This window comes from Orycteropus afer, unplaced genomic scaffold (assembly GCF_000298275.1).
Source record: "Orycteropus afer afer isolate SDZICR_OR568_19922 unplaced genomic scaffold, OryAfe1.0 scaffold00215, whole genome shotgun sequence".
Taxonomy (NCBI): domain Eukaryota; kingdom Metazoa; phylum Chordata; class Mammalia; order Tubulidentata; family Orycteropodidae; genus Orycteropus; species Orycteropus afer.
In genome coordinates, this window is record NW_006921802.1 from 670,071 (window position 1) to 685,172 (window position 15,102).

Genomic DNA, 15,102 nt, shown 5'->3' on the forward strand with positions numbered 1-15,102 from the left:
AAGACCTGGTCCCTCTCGGTAGGGTAACAAGGGAACGTGTTCAGTGCAGATCAGTGAGTAAGCACAAGCCCACCTTGTTTCAGTGCCTATGCTTAAATCCATAGTGATACTGCCTCAGAAACCCAAGAAGGGGTCGTTATGAGTCAGATCCGACTTGACGGCAGCGAGTTTGGTTTTGGTTTGGTAGTTATGTAATGATGTAGGAGCTCTCATGGCATAGTGCCTAAGGCATCTGACTGCTAACTAGTAGGCTGGCGGTTCAAACCTATCAGCTACTTCTCAGAAGGAAGATTGGGCAATCTACTTCCGTAGTGATACCGCCTTGCAAACCCAAGGAGGTGTCATTATGAGTCGGATCCGATGTGAAAGTAGTGAGTTTGGTTTTTTTTTTGGTAATGATATAATCTGGCAGTTATATAATGATGAAGTCATCTTCCATGCTGTGATCTGGTGTGGTTATCTTCCATTTTTGCATAATGCTGATTTCCTATAACAACTTGGTCTTTGGAACCTAACCATGTTAATTTAGTAAGGAGAGGGTGTATTATTTAAATAAAATTACAAATTTCACCCTGCAATTCTTTATCTAACTTCTTAAAATGTTCTTACCTGACAAACAGGATTTTTGAAGTTATATCAATCAATTGGTTTAGTACCAGCTGTACCTCAATAGATCCAATCCACTGCCTTGATCCAACAAATGTTGCTGGTTTGTCACCGGCATCAACTAGAGCCTTTATGAATTTAAAAATAGAAAAAAGAAATCCATACACAAGACAGCTATTAAAAATTACATTTAGGGCATTTCCCCTTATTACCAGTATACTTTTTTCCTTCAAAATAGAAATAAGTCTGTACCATGAAATAATAATTATTATTGATATATTAAAGGCTAATGAAATGTACAACTGGTTATAATTTAAAGTGGAGGGTTCTATACCTGCTGAATTTCTCTGTGTGTTGGAATGGACCTCTCTGTGTATCCCTGATGTCTGAACCAAGAGCAGATAGTCTGCAGAGATCGATAAGCACAGCCCCAGCCATTGTCATCTATCCGGTCCTGCATATAATGGTGATAACCATATATGCCCTGGACGACATAAATCTGTATAAAAAGAAGAAATATAGTAAAATATTAACTTATGCTAGATGAACATATTCTATATATGCCTAAGTCATGCTTACCATTCTCAGCACCAAACTATTACTTTTGTTGTTGTTATGTGCCGTCGAGTATTATTACTTTAGTTCCTTATAAAAATGCCTTCACAGAACTATGGTTTAACATTGTACCTCCTTTTATGTATTTATTTATTTTTATTTAAGGTCCAAAGCCTTTACCTGGTAAGACTTGTCTTCTGACCACCTCTCTTAACTTCATCTCCTACTAATCTTCCTTGTTGCTTATTCTGCTTTAGGTTCAGATATGCCAGAGTCATCTAATCTCAGAGACTTAGAGTTAGTTCTCTATGCCTGAAGCACTCTTTTTCCAGATAATTTTACAGCTTGTATGTTTATTTCACTCAACTATCTGTTCAAATGTTAGAGGCCTTCTCTGACCATCCAATCTGAAAATGGTGTAACTCCCTCACCACCTACTGCTGGGGTCTCCTCTCTATTCTGTTTTATTATTTTTTAAAGCACTTATCACTACCTGCCACATTACTTTATTATTTTTAAAATATCTGCCTACTTACAAAAGTATGTGAGCTCAATGAGGGCATGTACTTCCTCATTTCTGGGCCCAGGTTTCTGTAACAGGGCCCAGCACACAGGTGACAATGAATAAATGTTGAATGAGTGATGAGTAAATGAAGGAATGAACAAACAAATAAATTAAGGGTCTACAGAATGGCACAAAGGCCTTGTGACCTACTTCTGAAAATCAGCCAGTGAAAATGGGTCGATTTGCAACCTATCATGGCACAGAACTGAGCAGCATTTCATTGTGTTGTACATGGGGACACCGTGAGTTGGGGGCTGACTTGATGGCAACAAACACCACCACCATACAATGGGATATGTGAAGAATGCTTCTGCAATTTTGTTAACCTACCATTGATTATGACCCAGGTATGTTAATGACCCATAAAAAAGTATCACATAAATTTTTTATTGTAATATTAAGAAAACATGTCTTTTATGTGTATGTAATGAACTGGTTTTACAATTATTTTAAAAAAGATTAGGGAAAATGAGTCATGGATGAATATAGAACCTTTACACAACAATTAGAATATATATAATTCCTTTCAAGCACAGACAGAAAATTTACAACAGAATTCTAGTCATCTAAAAATGGCCCCAAAAAGATACCCATGTCTCAAATTTTGGAATCTGTGAATAGTACCTTATTTGCATATGTGATTACATTAATGATTTTAAAACTGGGAGATTATCTTGGATTATCAAGGTGGGCCTTAGATGCAATCACATCTATCCTTAAAGAGAGAGGCAGAGGGAGATGTCACACAGAGAGAACAATGGAGGTTAATGTGACTGGAGGCAGAGAATACAGTGATTTGGCCACAACCAAGACCTGCCATGAGAAGATGGCCTATCACATTTCTCTCCCTTGAGAATGTGAATTGAGAGATGCAGAGTAAACCAGGAAAGAGCAAGAAATTGTGTTGAAATGATGCATATAATGAGCAACTATGAGGAAGAGTAGAAGAAAGTTATATATAAGCTGTAAAATGAGGAAACAGAAGGTATGAGACTGGAAAAGGCCAGGAGAAGTAAAAGGAAGTTAAAGGTCAGTAAGGACTAAAAGCAGAAATGCCACCAGGGGTCCATGTAGCACCTGAGAGAGACTGAGACAGCTGCCAGACCAAGGGCTGCTTGGTTTCTAAGAGGCCTAGCTACATTAGTATTTCTATCCTTGGATACCTATGAGATCTCATCTTTCTTACTGGCCTGTTGTTGTTGTTGTTGTTGTTATGTGCCATAGAGTCGGCCCCGACTCATAGTGCATCCTTAAAAACCAACCCTACCCTCACCCTCCATCAAACCACCTTGGGTTTTAGGGATGACATATATTATGAATTAATCCTGAAAACGTCCATTGGATACCAATAAAAAAAAACAATTAATGACATTAATGATAAACTGACTCCCCTAAGTCATTTGTTAAACTCACCATACAAGACTCTATGTTAGGTGGATTAAGAAAAATATGTGGATTTCTAATGTAACCATCTTTGTATGGCTCATCTGGAAAGTGATAAGCATTAGATCTTTTGAAGTAAGGTCTGTCATAAGGCAGATTGAAGAGATCATGTAACTCCTAAAATGAAATCAGAATCAGTAAGAAAGAACAGAAAACAAGGTAATGTTTTAGATTCCTAGTCAATAAATAAACTCAAAGAAAATATGAAACATAGAAAATTAACTATATATGGGTTACAAGAGTTTTCAAACACATCTATGATTTAATTCAGTAAGGTCAAAGAGGATTTTAAACTAAAACCAAACAAGATTTATTTTTGCTTATATATGTACATGAATAGAAACTGGAAAGGAATACAGTGAAATGGAAATTATTTGTTAGAAAGAATGGGGATAATTTTAAATTATTATTCTAACACAGTCTGTCCAAATACATTCAGATGAAAGACTGATTCTGAAGTGCCTTGTAGATAAGTAAATTACAGTATTTTGAAAATTCATGTTTACAATGTTCTACAAAGCTAAAGGACAGTAATGAAATTTCAAAGTAGAAGTTACTGGTAGAAAACCAACCACTATGGCATGAAAATAAAAATACACATATATGTTTAAAATGTCATATTTTCCAAACTGTACAAAAATATTCTACTTCTAAAAGTCTGCCAGTTTCTTTGTTATATCTCTTATGTACTCTAGTGGTTTGAATAGGTTCATCAATTCACGTAGCTATCGTCTCTGCAAATTAATTCATGTAGCGCTTCCAAAGAGGCTTAGAAGATTAAAGTTATTACACCTCTACTTAGGGACAAAATTAGGAAGACATTCTGTTGTCTAATCTGATGGGTGCCAGGCAAGGAAGGCCACATATCAAAATCATGTACCCCCCAACTAGTCATTCTGCCAACAAATTTTTTAATTTCTTTGAATGCTGACCTTATTTTCTACAAAATTCCTCTAGTGAAACACCAAAATTCTAAACAGAATGACTGTAAATACTAATCTTCCTTCCCTAACCATAATCTTGTCTTTTTCACAAATCTAGAAGTAATGGAAGGGAAAAGCAATGTGATAATACTCATCAGTTGCTCCAGGCATCTAAGCATCTAAGCATCTTTTCATTTCTATATTTCATTACAAGAAGATTTCAAAGAACATATGAAATATATTGAGCATATGGAATTAAAATGCAACATAATGTTTGCTGTTGTTGTTAGGTGCCATCGAGTCGTCTCTGACTCATAGTGACCCTATGCACAGCATAATGAAACACTGCCCGGTCCTGTGTCAGCCTCACAATCCTTGCTATACCACAGCCCATGGTTGCAGTCACTCTGTCTCTCCATCTGGATGAGGGCCTTCCCCTTCTTTGCTGACCCTCCACTTTACCAAGCATAATATCCCTGTCCAGGGAATGGTTCCTTCTGACAACATGACCAAAGTAGATGAGATGAAGTCTGGCCATTTTCATTTCCAAGGAGCATTCCAGCTGCACTTCTTCCAGGACACATTTGTTAGTCCTTTTAGCAGACCGTGATCCTCTTAGCATTCTTCTCCAACATCATGCCTCAAAAAGCGTCAACTCTTCTTCGACTTTCCTTATTCACTGTCCAGCTCTCACATACATAAGAGGTGACTGAAAATACCATGGCTTGGGTTAGGCACACCTTAGTCTTCAAGGAGACATCTTTGTTCTTCATCACTTGAAAGAGGTCTTTTGCAGAAGATTTGCCCAATGCAATGTCGTCTGATATCTTGACTGCTGCTTCCACTGATGTTGACTGTAGAAACAAGTAATATGAAATCCTTGACAACCTCAACCTTTTCTCCATCCACCATGAAACTGTTTATTGGACCAGTTGTGAGGATTTTTGTTTTCCTTATATTGAGGTGTAATTGATACTGCAGACAGTAGTCTCTAATCTTCATCAGTAAGTGCTTCAAGTCATCCTCACTTTCAGCAAGCAAAGTTGTGTCATCTGTGTATTGCAGGTTGTTCATAAGTCTTCCTCCAATTCTGATGCCACGTTCTTCTTCATATAATCCAGTTTCTTGGATTACCTGCTCAGCATACAAGTTGAATAAGTATGGTGAAAGGATACAACCTTGACGGACTCCCTTCTTGATTCTGAACCATGAAATATCCCCTTGTTCTGTTTGAACGACAGCTTCCTGACCTATGTACAGGTTCCTCATGAGTACAATCAAGTGTTCTGGAATTCCCATTCTTCTCAATGTTATCCATAATTTGCTATGATCCATACAATTGAATGCTTTTGGATAGTCAATAAAACATAAGTAAACATCTTTCTGGTATTCTTTGCTTTCAGCTAAGATCCATCTGACATCATCAATAATATCCCTTGTTCCATGTCCTCTTCTGAATCCAGCTTGCATTTCTGAAAGCTCTCTGTCAATATACTGCTGCAACTGTTTTTGAATTATCTTCAGTAGGATTTTACTTGCATATGATATTAATGAAATTATTCAATAATTTCCACATTCTGTGGGATCACCTTTCTTTGGAATGAGTACAAATATGGATCTCTTCCAGTCAGTTGGCCAGGTAATTGTCTTCCAAATCTGTTGGCATAACCAAGTGAGTGCTTCCAGTGGGGCATCTGTTTGCTGAAATATCTCAGTGGGTATTCTGTCAATTCCCGGAGCCTTGTTCTTCACCAATTCCTTCAGTGCAACTTCGACTTCTTCCTTCAATACCATTGGTTCTTGATCATATGCCACCTCCTGAAATGGATGAACATCGACCAGTTCTTTTTGGTACAGTGACTCTGTGTATTCCTTCCATCTTCTTTTGATGCTTCCTGCATCATTCAATATTTTGCTCACAGAATCTTTCAATATTGCAATTCAAGGCTTGAATTTTTTCCTCAATTCTTTCAGCTGGAGAAATGCTGAGCATGTTCTTCCTTTTTGGTTTTCTAACTCCAGGTCTTTGCACATTTCATTATAATTGGCTTTGCTTGAGCTGCTTTTTGAACTTTTCTGTTCAGCTATTTTATTTAGTAATTTCTTCCATTTGCTTTAGCTACTCTCTGCTCAAGGGCAAGTTTCAGAATCTCTTCTGATATCCATTTTGGTCTTTTCTTCCTTTCTTATCTTTTTAAATGACCTCTTGCTTTCTTCATGGATGATGTTCTTGATGTCATCCCACAATTCCTCTGGTTTTTGGTCATTAGTATTCAATGCATGAAATCTGTTCTTTACATGGTCTCTAAATTCAAGAGGGATATTATCAAGGTCATATTTTGGCTCTTGTGGACTTGTTTTAATTGTCTTCAACTTCAACTTGAACATGCTTATGAGCAGTTGATGGTCTGTTCCACAATCAGCTCTTGGCCTTATTTTGGCTTAAGATAATGAACTTCTCCATTGCCTCTTGCCACACAGATGTAGTCAATCTGATTCCTGTGTATTCCATCTGGTGAAGTCCATATGCACAGTCATCGCTTATGTTGTTGAAAAAAGGTATTGGCAATGAATAAGTCATTGGTCTTGCAAAATTGTATCATGTGATCTCCAGCATTATTTCTATCGCCAAGTCCATATTTTCCAATTACTGGTACCTCTTCTTTGTTACCAACTTTTGCATTCCAGTCACCAGTGATAATCAACACATCTTGATTGCATGTTTGGTCAATTTCAGACTGCAGAATTTGGTAAAAATCTTCAATTTCCTCATCTTTGGCTTTGGTGGTTGGTGTGTAAATTTGAGTATTAGTAGTATTAACTGGTCCTCCTTGTAGGCATATGGTATTATCCTATCACTGACAGCACTATATTTCAGGACGGATCTTAAAACAATCTTTGTGATGATGAATGCTACACCATTCCTTCTTGTCATTCCTGGCATAGTAGATCATATGGCTGTTTGATTCAAAATGGCCAAAGCCAGTCTATTTCAGCTCATCAATACCTAGGATATTGATCTTTATGCATTCCATTTCATTTTTGACAACTTTCAATTTTCCTAGCTTCATACTTTGTACATTCCATGTTCCAAGTATTAATGGATGTTTGCATCTGCTTCTACTCATTTTAGTCATGCCACATTAGCCAATGGAGGTCTTGAAAGCTTTAGTCTATCCATATCATTAAGGTCATCTCTATTCTGAGGAGTCAGCTCTTCCCCAGTCAAATTTTTAGTGCCTTCCAACCTGAGAGGCTCATCTTCAACACTACAGCAGACAATGTTTCAGGGCTATTCATGAAGTTTCCTAGTAATATATCAAACAGTGTTTCACTGCTATTCATAAGATTTTCACTGGCCAATTGTTTGAGAAGTGGATGGCTTCTTCCTTCTTCTAAGTCCGTCTTAGCCCAGAAGCTCTGTTGAAACCTTCCCACCATGGGTAACCCTGCTGGCATTTTGCAACATGTGGCACAGCCTCCAGCCTCACAGCAACATGAAAGCCACCACAGGATGACAAACTGAAATTCTTTTCCCTTAGTTGTTCCTAACCCCTCTACACCTGCCTACCTTGGGTCCTGGCCTTAATATAGAGCCATACCCAAGCAAAAAGTAGCCCCCAGCCCCAGGCCCACCTACCTCAAGCACAGGCCTTAAAATAGAGCTGCCCCAAGTGAAAAGCAGCCTCCAAGCCCTGGGCCTACCTACCTCAGGTCCTCGCCTTAATAAAGATCTGCCCCCAAGCTCTGGTGGCATAATGCCTAAGGCATTTGACTACTAACCAGAAGGCTGGTGGTTCAAACCCACCAGCCACTCCTCGGAAGGAAGGTTGAGCAATCTACTTCCATAGTGATATTACCTCTGAAACCCAAGGAGGGGTTGCTATGAGTTGGATCTGACTCCATGGCAGTGGCTGCATTTTTTTTTTTTTTTCCAAGCGAAAAGCAGCTTCCAGCCCAGGGCCCACTGATCTCAGGCTCCACCCTTAAAATAGAGCCGACCCCAAGCTAAAAGCAGCCTCCAAGCTCTGGGCCCACCTGCCTCAGGCCCCGCCACTAATAAAGAGCCATACCTAAGCAAAAAGCAGGCTCCAAGCCTCGGGCCTGCCTACCTTAGGTCCTGGCCTTAATACAGAACTGCCCCTACGTGAAAAGCAGCTCTAGCCCCAGGCCCATCTACCTCAGCCTGGCCTTAATATAGAGCCACACCCAAGCTTTTTGCTATGGTGAAACAATGAGTTTAGTACATTTTTTTTCATAAATCATTCTTGAAGAAATTCCATGGGAAGAGAAATTAAATAATCTAATGCGTAAAACTAATAATCTGCTTCCATACTTTTTAAATGAATCACAACATAATCTCTACTTATTAGAAATGTATAATTAAATACAAAATGAATAATGGTCACTGTCCTTTTTCTAAGAATAAATGATTGGTTTTATACCTTTCTATAGGCCTGCAGCTGACCATCTGGAATTCCTGATGGGTATGAAATTGTTATGAGACTTTTTTCCCCTGGTAATAAAAAGTGCAATGGTTCAGGTACCACAATAGAAGTTCCTTTCATATATTTCAAAATGCATTTTTCCATATCAGTTAGTTGACTATGAATTGCATCCACTAGAAGTTTACGAACTCTGTGAGGGGAAAATAAACGAGCACGTTAATGAAAGTTATAGTGGTTACAATGGATGAAAGTATAGAGCTAGCAGATCCCTGATATAGTAAAAAACTTGATTGGACAAGTTTATTAAAGAAAGTCTGAATTATGCAAAGCAAAATAAATGGTATATTTGTTCTCAGTGGACAAAGGCAAAACCCTGTAGGTTTTAGCATGCTACCCTACTTCTTCCAAATGAACATTTACTTGCTAGATGATTCTTAGTTTAATAATGAAAAAGTTGTTACACATAGTAAAAACTACAACACAGCAACAACCTCAGATATGTTTCTATGATATTTAAAAGTGTTCTGGGAATACTTTGGGGGAGGGTCCTCATTTAAATGTGGCAGTAGTACTATAAAATACTTACTTTCCCCATGTTTCTTCTGGAGCAACAGATACAACTGCATCAACCGGTAAAGTCATATTAACATAGTGGTGTCCTCCACTTTCTCTTTCAATGATGGGGGTTACAGCATTCAGAGGGGTTGACATTTCCAGCATAAGATCTATATTTACTATCTGATGCTGTACAGATAAAAGGAACAGTCAACTTGTAGTACAATGAACATTAAATATAAAGGGTAGGTGTACAAGAACTTTTAAAGGACAACATAAAATCTGTATTGTAAATGGTTTAAGTGCAGAAATCTTATCTTAAAAATTATTTCTGCTTCAAAGTAATCTCGGGAAAGGGGAAAGTCAACAGGGAATTAAGATGAAGTAAGACTTGCCACATGTCAATAAATGTTGAAGCAAGGTATAGGTATACCAGGATTCATTATACTATTCTCTCTACTTTTGTATAGGCTTGGAATTAAAAAAAAAAATTAAATGAACAACATAAAATGACCATACACCAAGGGCGGGGAGGGAGGGAAAAGTACATCAAGGAACTTTTAAACATAATAATTTGACTACCTACCCCTGGTCTAAAGACATAAAGAACTATAAACAAACTGTGAACTCTACTTAGTAGGCTTGATTTTTATGGTGGTATGAATCAACAATACAGCCTATGTACTGCAGCCATGAACAAATTTAGCAAAATATTGAGATTACTGGGAGCCAGGTTTCTCATTCAGAAAGGTAAGGAAATCTGTGGGGTTGAACTGGGATTGGAGGTATCAATATGATTCACAAAGATAAATGTGAATATATGTATTATGTATGTGTATATTTATGTACGGTATGTATGTGGGCGTGTATAGTGTGTGTGTGTGTGTGTGTGTGTCTAAACATTCCATGGCTGATTCCTGAAGTAAAAGAGGGAAAATACATGCTGAGCCTGGAGCATCTTGTGTAAGGAAGTATTCAAAAAGACAATGTCAAAAGAACACCAGAGCCAGCTTGAAGAAGTTTCCATTGGCTAAATCTTGGAAAATGAGAGCATCAAAATAAATAATGATAGTAATAGATTACAACCCATTACATAAAATAAGAATCTATACTTCCATGCAGATAATAAATAAGTAAAGAGGAAAAAGAAAAAGCTCTTTCCCACAGTATAATGTCATCTAATAAATGTAGCAGGAAATGAGATGTAGGAAAACTACTTTGTAGCCATCAGATTAATACTAGATTCTGGTAAAAATTATCAATGGATGCTAAAACTAATGGGTAAAAATTAGACAAGGAATAAGATTTATTCATAGTCTTAAAAGTATGTTCTCACAGGATACTTATTCATTATAAGGGAAAAAATATATACCTTTACTATGAAGAAAACTTGTGGCCATCACCTTAACTATGTTATTAAAGTTAGCATCACCAATAAAAGGGACAAACTGACAGCATATGCCTCTTAGTATGCTGTGCTAAGGAGAAGATGACTTCATCACTTTTGTGGTATTCCTGCCAACAATGCCTGACTTGAATCTAATCATGAGGAAAAATAAAATAAACAACAATTGAAGGATACTCCCTAAAATAACTCGTCTGTCTTCCAGAAATGTCAAGCTTCAACTACTGTAATTTTTAAGTCATTATCTCCAGCCCACAATGTTTTCATATATTCCACACTTGCAAATTTAACAACTCATTTGGGTATCTCCTGGTTTCTCAAATACAATGTGTCCCAAACTGATCTCTCATCTCCCTAACTTTCTATCTTTGCCCAAGCAAGAAACTATCATCACATATAAAATTAAGTCTCCAAGTACAGTCCATTCATTGTATCCCCTAAATATCTCTTATATCCATTGCTTCTATTCTCATAGCTGTTGGTTGAGTTTAGGCCTTTCATGAAATGGCCATTGTCTACCTCTCCAATCTCATTCAATTTCATTTATAAGCCTGGAAAAAACAACATAGTTGTATTAACATCATCTAATATCCTGCTTTCAGGAAATATCTCCATTTTTTATCTCCAACATCTGTCAAAGTTCTTGGCACATGGCAAATTCCCCCAAAAAAACCCAAAAAACAAACTCACTGCTGTCGAGTCAGATCCGACTCACAGCAACCTCTCCTTGGATTTCCAAGGTGGTATCACTACGATGTAGATTGCCTAACCTTCCTTCCGAGGAGTGGTGGTGGGTTTAAACTGCCAGCCTTCTGGTTAGCAGTCAAATGCTGTAGGCACTATGCCACAGGAATACTGGTTCAAAAATCAGCAGAATTAAGAAAAGTGTGAATAAACCATTATTTATGATCTTACATAACACAATGCTACTTTATTACATTTCAGAACGGTTTATTTTTATTTCTAAATGATTTATTTCTGAATATATAAGTGTACTATCTAACTAAATTATTCCAAAAAAAAAAAAAAAAAAATAAGAAATGTTTTATTTTTGTGGCAGCAAAGAAAACATCCAAACCATTATTTATGATCTTACATAACACAATGCTACTTTATTACATTTCAGAACGGTTTATTTTTATTTCTAAATGATTTATTTCTGAATATATAAGTGTACTATCTAACTAAATTATTCCAAAAAAAAAAAAAAAAAAAAAAAAAATGTTTTATTTTTGTGGCAGCAAAGAAAACATCCAAAAAAAATTTTCAAGATACGCATTTTAATGGGACAAAAGTTTAAATATGTAAAATAGAGATATAATCATTGGCAAATCATTTAATCCTTCTGGACCTCAGTCTTCTGATCAGTAAAAACATTACTAATGGTTACATTAAATAATCTCTAAGAACTCATCCAACTCCGAATTCAAGGATTTAAAATTTTTATCAGTAGAGAACACAGGAAATTGGCTTACCATATCTGGTAATTTTTTCTCTTTCTTTCTCATGAATTTTCGTTTTGTATCTTCTTCCTGTTCAGCTCTAATTTTTAATATACAAAAAAGGTTTATAATATGAAATGATGTTTTGAAAACACTTCTAACAATCTTCAAACATACTCACTGAATAAAGTGCATTATGGTCCTACATGCAGAACTATCAGTCAGTTCTCCAGGAATGGTGTTTATGTCACTGTTAGGCCATATATATACTGAACTGTGGCAAATTCTGAACACAAGTGCATTTGAAGAAAGCTTGGTTGTCAGGTCACTCAACACATGTTTTAATGCTTTCTTGATAAAAATTTCTAAATTAAAAGAATATAAGTAGAATTGATTAAGAAATCTTTTTAACTTTTCAACATAAAAGTTTTTAAACATACAAAGTAGAAAACAGTAACACTGACTTCTAAATAGCCATTCCTCAGATTCAATACTTAAATTTTTTGCCTATCATTTTAAAAAACAGAAATATAATTCACAAACCATAAAATTCACAATTGTTCTGGTTACCTAGTACCGCTCTGACAGAAATATAGCACAAATGGGATGCTTTAACAAAAAGGAGTTTGTTTTCTTACAGTTCGGAGGCTTTAAGTCCTAGTTCAAAGTGCCAGGCTCCACAGGCTGGGTGAAAGCCCCTCAACCATGGGCTTCAGCTCTGCCTCCTGCTCCCAGCCCACTGGAGCTAGAGACTTTTCTTCACTCAGACAGCTGCTGGCTGCTGAGGCTGACGAGCCCAAGGTTGACAAGTAAAAAGACACAGTCCTGATGTGACCAAACCACATGGCAGGCCATTAATTCAAGTCCATTGTAAGTCCCAAGGTCAGCAGAGCATGGCAGGCTGCTGAACGACATGGCTACATGCAGGGTTCAAGCATGCCATAAGCTAGCGACCATTCCCCAAGGCTTCTCCTTATATACAGGAAGCAGAGCACATCCCTAAGGCAGCTACTCAGCTGCTCACAGAAGATCCTGCATGGAGTTGATTACCAGTCTCATCATGGGGAATAACTACCACCACTGTCCAGCCACTCAACCTGGCCCAGCCAAGTTGACACACAAACTTAATTACCACAACACTTAAAGTGTACAATGTAGTGGCTTTCAGTATATTCGAAGTTGTGCAACAATTAGCACTATTCTAATTCCAGAACATTTGCATCACCTCAAAAGAAACCTCACACTTATTAGCAGTCATTTTCCAACTATTCTTCCAGCCCCTGGCAATCACTAATCTACTTTCTGCCTCTATGTATCTGCCTATTCTTGACATCTATATAAATGGAATTATACGATATGTCGCTTTGTCTAATTTCTTTCACTCAGCATGTTTTCTAGGTTCATTCATGTTGTAGTATGAATTTAACACTTCATTCCTTTTTATGGTTGAGTAATATTCCACTGTATGGCTATCACACATTTTGTGTATCCATTCATCAGGTGATGCACAGTTGGATTGTTTCCACTTTGTGACTATAGTGAGTAATGCTGCCATAAACATTTGCGCACAAGTTTTTGAGTAGATATATGTTTTCAGTTCTCTTGGGTATATGTCTAAGAGTAAAATTGCTGGGTCATAGGATATTCTGTTTAACTTTCTGAGGAACTGCCAAACTGTTTTCCAAAGCAGCCAGACCATTTTACATTCCCACTAGCATTTTATGAGGATTACAATTACTTTCAAAGCATCTAGTATTTCCAGCAAGAAGCTATTGAGTGAAATTTAAATTTCTTTGTCGTTCTTTTTCTCTTTGGAATATATCTAACTGAATGTATAATCAAAGTACAGAATTCTAAAGTCAAAGTAGTTTTTTTCCTTGTGTGCCTATGTCATCTACCTGATACACAGTAAGGACATTTGCTTGAATTTGGTTTCACTTTCAGTGCTTTCTTTTTTAATAGAATTCTGTGAATAAGTACAAGGTTTTCATCATTACAAAGTATACCACAAAATATATTCAGAGAAGAGTAAGATAACATTTAAATATTTGCCTTAATCTTAAATCTTAAGTCTACTTAATTCTATAGTCAAATTACTTAACCATCTCTTTGGTATCTTAATAAATAAATCCCTTAGGGCTTTAGGATTATGGTAGAGAAATATGACTTTTAACAAATCAGATTTCAAAATATTTTGATGCATTTCAGAAAGCAGAATTTAATGATTTTCAGTTATACTACAAAAGACAAACATGATACTTGGATTAGCTTGTTTACTCCTGAAGGACTACAAGGCAAAGTTATCTTAAAAAAACTGTGAAATCTTCAAAATAAAACTACCTTGCTCCGTATTTTCTCATTAATGATTCCTTTCATTGAGTGTTGAAAGTTTGAGATACGAGAAAGAATACAGTCAAGGCAAAAGACATGTTCAAATACATTAATTACTAGGTAAAAAATACATGCAGACCTTGGTTATGTTTCAAATAACCTGATTACATATATTGCTTTATGAATTATTTATACTCTGGAGAAGGTTTATAGTAAAGTACTTTTCAACTTATCTCAAATTGTGAAATGCAAGGCTCTTTCCATATAAGTGACATTTCGGGGAAAAACTATATTTTACCGATAAGATAAGCCTGAAAAAAATGAGTTTCATTTAGTCCTTGTAAAATGTTTCTTGAAATCCCTGAGTGATGCAAACATGTAAGGGCTCAGCTGCTAACTGAAAGACGGGGTGTTCATGTCTACCAAGAGGCACTTAGGAAGAAACATGTAGCAATCTACTTCCAGAGTACCAGCCACTGAAACCTTATGGAGCACAGTTCTACGACACACATGGGGTCACCATGGGCCAGAATTGACCTGATGGAAACTAATCTTGATGGCACATTAGAATCACCTAGAAAGCATACTGATGGCTAATTGTCTCTCCCAGAGATTGACTTTAACTTGTCTGGGGGGTGGGAATTTGAATGTGGGCCAAGATAATAATCACTTTTTTTTTTTTTTTTTAAGTATGGAGGGATGGGGAGCTCTGGTAGCATAGTGCCTAAGGCATCTGACTGCTAATCAGAAGGCTGGCGGTTCAAACCCACCAGCCACTCCTCGGAAGGAAGATGGGGCAATCTACTTCCATAGTGATACTGCCTCAGAA

At 36.9% G+C, this 15,102-nt stretch overlaps 1 protein-coding gene across 1 annotated transcript in view; it reads right to left on the reverse strand.

Annotated features, from left to right (window-relative positions):
• Window positions 1-15,102, reverse strand: part of UFSP2 (UFM1 specific peptidase 2) — a 29,701-nt gene that overhangs the window by 10,913 nt on the left and 3,686 nt on the right. The window contains exons 2-8 of the mRNA XM_007948372.2: window positions 12,124-12,307; window positions 11,976-12,042; window positions 9,127-9,284; window positions 8,538-8,730; window positions 3,140-3,286; window positions 941-1,105; window positions 610-734 (exon numbers count right to left, since the gene is read on the reverse strand). Of these exons, the coding sequence (XP_007946563.2) occupies window positions 610-734; window positions 941-1,105; window positions 3,140-3,286; window positions 8,538-8,730; window positions 9,127-9,284; window positions 11,976-12,042; window positions 12,124-12,307 (1,039 nt within the window). The remainder of the gene's footprint in view (window positions 1-609; window positions 735-940; window positions 1,106-3,139; window positions 3,287-8,537; window positions 8,731-9,126; window positions 9,285-11,975; window positions 12,043-12,123; window positions 12,308-15,102) is intronic.